General features: G+C 33.5%; 1 protein-coding gene across 1 annotated transcript in view; it reads right to left on the reverse strand.

Moving 5' to 3' along the window:
• Nucleotides 1-6,000, reverse strand: part of HFM1 (helicase for meiosis 1) — a 125,809-nt gene that overhangs the window by 54,707 nt on the left and 65,102 nt on the right. Inside the window, exons 23-24 of the mRNA XM_007468524.1 lie at nucleotides 3,537-3,634; nucleotides 3,327-3,455 (exon numbers count right to left, since the gene is read on the reverse strand). Of these exons, the coding sequence (XP_007468586.1) occupies nucleotides 3,327-3,455; nucleotides 3,537-3,634 (227 nt within the window). The remainder of the gene's footprint in view (nucleotides 1-3,326; nucleotides 3,456-3,536; nucleotides 3,635-6,000) is intronic.

Consider the following 6,000-nt stretch of genomic DNA (forward strand, 5'->3'; position numbering starts at 1 on the left):
CAACTACTGAAGCCTGCATGCCACAACTACTGAGGCCTGCGTGCCCTAGAGCCCACATGCTGCAACTACTGAGCCCACGCGCTGCAACTACTGAAGCCCACGCACTGCAATTACTGAAGCCCATGTGCCTAGAGCCTGTGCTCCGTAACAAGAGAAGCCACCACAATGAGAACCCCATGCACCACAACAAAGAGTAGCCCCTGCTCACCATGACTAGAGAAAGCCTGCACACAGCCAAAAATAAATTTAAAAAAAAAAGAAAAATTAATTATTTTAGTGGATGTGTACTGGTATTGCGTTGTCATTTTAATTTGCATTTCTCTAATGACTAATGATGTTGAACCACTTTCTCAGGTGCTTATTTGCCATACACATATCTTCTTTGGTGATGTGTCTGTTTGAATCTTTTGCTCATTGTTTTATTCAGTGGTTTGTCTTATTATTGAGTTATAAGAATTTTTTATACATTCTAGGTACAAGTCCTCCATCAGTTATATGTTTTGCAAATATTTTCTTCCAGTCTGGTGGCTTGTTTTCTCCTCCTCCTCCTTCTTTAATAGTATTCTATGAAAAGCAAAAGTTTTAAGTTTTGATTAAATCCACTTTTTTTCTTTTATATAGTTCGTGCTTTTGTGTTGTATCTAAGAAATTCTTTGCCAAATCCAAGATCACCTGCTGACTTTGAAGGTAGAGGAAGAGGGCTATGATCAAGGAATCAAGTATTCTCTAGAAGTTGAAGGCAGGAAAATGGATTCATCCCTAGTGTTTCTAGAAAGGAAAACAGCCTTGCCGAACCTTGATTTTATCCCAGTGAGACCCACATCAGATTTCTAATCTACAGAACTTTAAGATAATAAATTTGTGTTGTTCTAAGCCACAAAGTTTGTGGTAAGTTGTTACAATGGCAATAGAAAACTAATATAGCATAGTTTTTCTAATTTTAGTTTCTGATTTTCCTTACTAGTATGTAGAAATAAAGTTAATTTTTATATATTGACCTTACATCCTTCAACCATGCTAAACCTTTCCTACCTTCCATGGAATTTTCTACATAGATAATCATGTGATCATGTATGAATAAAAACATTTTTACTTCTTTCCTTTCCAATCTGTATGCTTTTAGTTTCGTTTTCTTGCTTTACTGTACTGGTTAGAACCCCTAGTACAATGTTTACTGGAAGTAGTTACAGTGAGCATCCTTTTTGTTCCTGATCTTAGAATGAAAGCATTCAGTCTCTCACTATTAAATATGATGTTAGCTGTAGGTTTTTCATAGATGTCCTTTATCAATTTGAGAAATTTCCTTCTATTTTAAATTTGTTGAGAGTTTTAATTAGAAATGGATTTTGGATCTTGTCAACTTTTTTTGGCATTATTGAGATATCATATGGTCTATTTTAGTTTGTTAATATGATGAATTACATTGATTGACATCAAGTGGTAAACTAATCTTGTATTGCTAGAATAAACCACATGTGGCCATGATATGTTAGCCCTTTTATCTATCATTGTGTTCAATTTGTTAAAAGTTTATAAAGAATTACTGCATTTATATTACTGAGGGATATCTTTTTTACATTACTGAGGTCTGTCTTTTTCTTGAATGTCTTTGTCAGGTTGTGATAACAAGGCAATGTTGGCCTCATAGAATGAGTTGTGAAGTATTACCCCCCCTTTTAAATTTTCTGAAAATGTTTGTGTAGAACTGATATTGCTTCTTATTTAAATGTTCAGTAGAATTCACCAGTGTAACCTTCTGTGCCTGGAATTTTCTTTGTAAGGTTTTAAACTACAAATTTAATTTCTTTAATAAATATAAGCCTACTCATGTTGTCTATTTCTTCTTGAGTGGACTCTTGACAGTTTGTGTTTTTTAAGGAATTTTCCCATTTCATCAAAGTTGTGGCATTTATTGACATACGATGTTTATAACATTCCCTTTCTATCATTTTGCCATCTATAAGATCCATAGTTATATCTCACATTTTTGTTTTTGGAAATTTGTGTCTTTTCTCTTTATTGCTTGATCAGTCTGACTACAGTGTTATCAATTTCATTGATATTTCAAAATAATCACCTTTTTGTTTTGTTGATTTTTTTTGTTTTCAATTTATTTATGCTCTTTTAAAATTATTTCTTTTCTTCTGCCCACTTTGGGTTTAATTTGTTCTTTTTCTCATTTTATCACATGGAAACTGAAATCACTCTAGAGAACTTTCTACTTTTCTAATATAAGTGTTTTAGTGCTATACTATTAATAATCATTCTATATAATTTCAAATTTTTCGGTAAGTTGAAATCTCCTAAATATTGTATGTAACCTTCTTCCCAATTCAGAACTCTTATCTCTGTGGGATGGGCGTGGCATTTGGTTTGCCAGGACTTATGTATTGATAGGAAGGTGAGCCTTTAATCAGGAAACTTTCTTCTACTTTGACCTTGCTTTCACCAGTCAATCTCCACCTTCACCCCAGTTCCCAGGACTGGTCAACTCTCTGACTGATTTCCCCCACCGATTTCAAACTTCAAGCAAATACAAAGTAGTACTTCCTCACAAAATAGCTGGAGATCTTTGTTCTAAGGAATAATTAGGCAATCCCCAGTGACCCATTACCTAACTTTTTAATGTCCCCAGATGCATATAAAATTATAAAGCTAATAAGACTGTCAGCCATAAAATAACTCTCTTTTTGGAGTTCTAGCTATCTAAGAAGGAACAGGGTCACAAAGCCAAAGACACCAAAGTGAAAAATTCCAAAGTGCTTTAGGCATATCCCAGTCTTTGTAAATGGCACCATGTAGAGTTTTTCAGTTCACATCCTGAGCTAGATCCCAACAGACAGGAAAGAAACCTGTCTATAGAATCTCTATGAAAATCATTACTAATATTGAAATGTTATTGAAAAAAGAGAAAAAGTTAAGATATAAATAAGTGACAATTTTCTGTAATGAATTAGGAATGACCAGGACTGCTAGCTCTGCACCTTGTCATTGAGATCAAAACAAAATAGTCATAAAAGTAGAAGAGAGAACAACACATAGTTACCTAATTACTAAAACAAAATTTCACTCTTGGTTTGAGAACAAATTTAAAAATAAGAACATTAATTTTTATTAGGTTTCCAAATTGATTTCAAATAGAATCCTTTAAGCATAAGCAAATGAAAATCAGATTTTCAAGAGAAGGAAAGTATAATAACTTATTTAGGCCCATAAACACATTTTTCCTTAAAGGTCTATAACCATCTTATAACAATTTTTCTAACAGTGAAATACAAAATAAATTGCAGACATTGACACATTGCCTACCTGTATTCAGTACCTACCGATTTTTTCCAGCTGTTTGGATACATGCAGAGAGTTTTCCCAAAGTTTACATCTAAAACACTTTGCTAAAATCAAACTGTTCAACAGTACAGCAAACTTTTCTTGAATAGCCATAAAGTCTGACAACCCTAAAAAGAAGTTTCCAATATTAAATATAGTATACTATTTTACTGGAAAAATATTGAAAATCCATTAATCCTATAACATACATCTTGTAATTCGTGAGCCATTTCTGAAAATCTTCGAGGTATCTTGCGTCAAAGCAAAGTCTTGTATGGGAATGCATCCTAGCTGAGCCTGAATAAGACTGAGGAAAGAAGAAATTTTATTATTTCTTTTTAAAAATTACTATCTCACAGTGTTTGACATCAGTGACTGAAGTATCTCTTAAAATTCCTCTCTGCCTTGATTTCTGTGACACTACATGACTCTGTATCTTGTTTCGTCATTATTGCAAGTAATTGCTGACTTCCTCTTCCCAGCCTCTAAAAGGTCAGTTCTCATTTTTCTACTCTTCTTTATTCACTCAACCTCTCTTTCTCTCAAAAATCTCATTTCTTCTCAAGATTTCTGTTATAATCTCTAGATTGATAAATTTCAAATGATCACAGGGCACTTGCACTTTGACTGTTTTTTTCATCTCAACACATCTAAAATTTGTTATCATATTCTTCTCCAATGCAGCTCTGACTTTGGGCTTTACTATATATAGGTATTATAGAAAACAACACAATTTATATAATCACCATATATTTATTAAGTACCAATTGAGTAAAAAGCATACTTTTAGGTGATAAAATTCTGTTCAACATTTGAAGGTTGGTAGCTTATTAGTTGATTATTAGCAACAAGCAGTTGCTTGGCTACAAAATTTGAGGGATGGAAAGAGAGGAGAAAAGAAGTTACCGTCTATTGTGCCTACTATCTCCCAGGTCTTTGCTACCTCTTTCGTCTGTTTACTTATCTAACCGGACCTTGATATGCAAGTCCCCCTATGATTCTAACTAAAATTATTAGACTTGTATTACTCTCTGGGGGGGGGGTCTCTTGTAAGACCAAAAACAGGTACACAAAGAGAAAGGGTAGAATAGTCATATTTTATGGTTTAGTTTTAGCAAACAATATATGAAAATAGAAAGAAGCAACTAACTTCACAGAATGGGTGCATACAGCTGAAACTACAGAATGATTACTTCTTTTGGCTATAATATATGCTTCTGAAAATTATTTTATATCATCTACTTAGAAATGATTGTACACCCCATGTTCATAGCAACATTATTTACAATCGCCAAAGTATGGAAGCAACCTAAGTGTCCATCAACAGATGAATGGATAAAGAAGATGTGATTATATCTATATCTATATCTATATCTATATCTATCTATCTATATATATCTATATATATACACACACATAGTGGAATACTACCCAGCTATAAAAAAGAATGAAATTTTGCCATTTGCAGCAACATGGATGGACTTGGAGGGCATTATACTAAGTGAAATAAGTCAGAGAAAGACAAGTACTATATAATATCACTTATATGTATAATCTAAAAAATACAACAAACTAATGAATAAAGCAAAAAAAGAAGCAGACTCACAGATATAGAGAACAAATTAATGGTTACCCATGGGAAGAGGGAAGGGGAAGGGGCAATACAAGGGTGGGGAAATATAGGATTATTATGGGATTATATGAAATCATGTGTGTGAAACTTCTGAAAATTGTAAAGCACTATAGAATTTAAAGAATATTTCATTCAATTAAAGAAACATATCTCACAACCTATTAGCATTAAGATTAGCATTAAAGAAAGTTGGAAACTAAAAAAAAAAGAAAGAAATGGTTATAAAGTTACATGGAAAAAAAAGTTACATGGTTTGTTAACAAAGAAGGAACTGATGGGAAAATGTGGATGGGGTGCTTTCAAGTGCTGGATAAATAAAACTTCTTGTGAAACTATTCTGGAATGCACAAATGCAGAATATATACAAAATTATAGAGTAAAAATAAAGACTTTTGAGGTAATATTTATGTTTAACATCAATATACTTTAATAAATAGTACACTTTTCAACATCATACTTCTCTGTCAGAAACTTTACCACAAAAAACAGTATATAAGAGAAGAACAAACCTGACTCCATATTGGATCTATTCCTTTAGCTCTAACCTTTGTGCTCTGTTGCCCATACTTAGTCATGCTGGCTCTGAACCTTTGTAAAAATGTTGCCTATGGCTTCAAATATACATAATAGCCCTTTCTCTATGCTCTGCCTCCTAGGCTTGACCTTTAAAGGTATAACATGTTTACATTCATGTAGAGATAAAAAGTTGCAGAACAGAAAATAATGATTGTTGATTGTCATGTTGGAGGTTTACAGGAACATTGGGACCAAACTTATGTGGACAGCTGCAAGAACAAAGGATTCTGGCACCAAGAAGTCTGCAACAACAACCAGCTTCACCCTCTCCCCTTTTAGTATAAAAGAAGCCTGAATTCTAACTCGGGTAAGATGGTTCTTTGGGACATAAGTCCACCATCTTCTTGGTCTGCTAGCTTTCCAAATAAGTGGCTTTTCCTTGCCCCAACACCTGTCTCTCGTTTTACTGGCCTGTCATGCGGCAAGCAGTACAAGCTTGAACTTGGTAACAATAAGCAGGAATG

The sequence above is a fragment of the Lipotes vexillifer genome, unplaced genomic scaffold (genome assembly GCF_000442215.2).
Source record: "Lipotes vexillifer unplaced genomic scaffold, Lipotes_vexillifer_v1.1 scaffold490, whole genome shotgun sequence".
Taxonomy (NCBI): domain Eukaryota; kingdom Metazoa; phylum Chordata; class Mammalia; order Artiodactyla; family Lipotidae; genus Lipotes; species Lipotes vexillifer.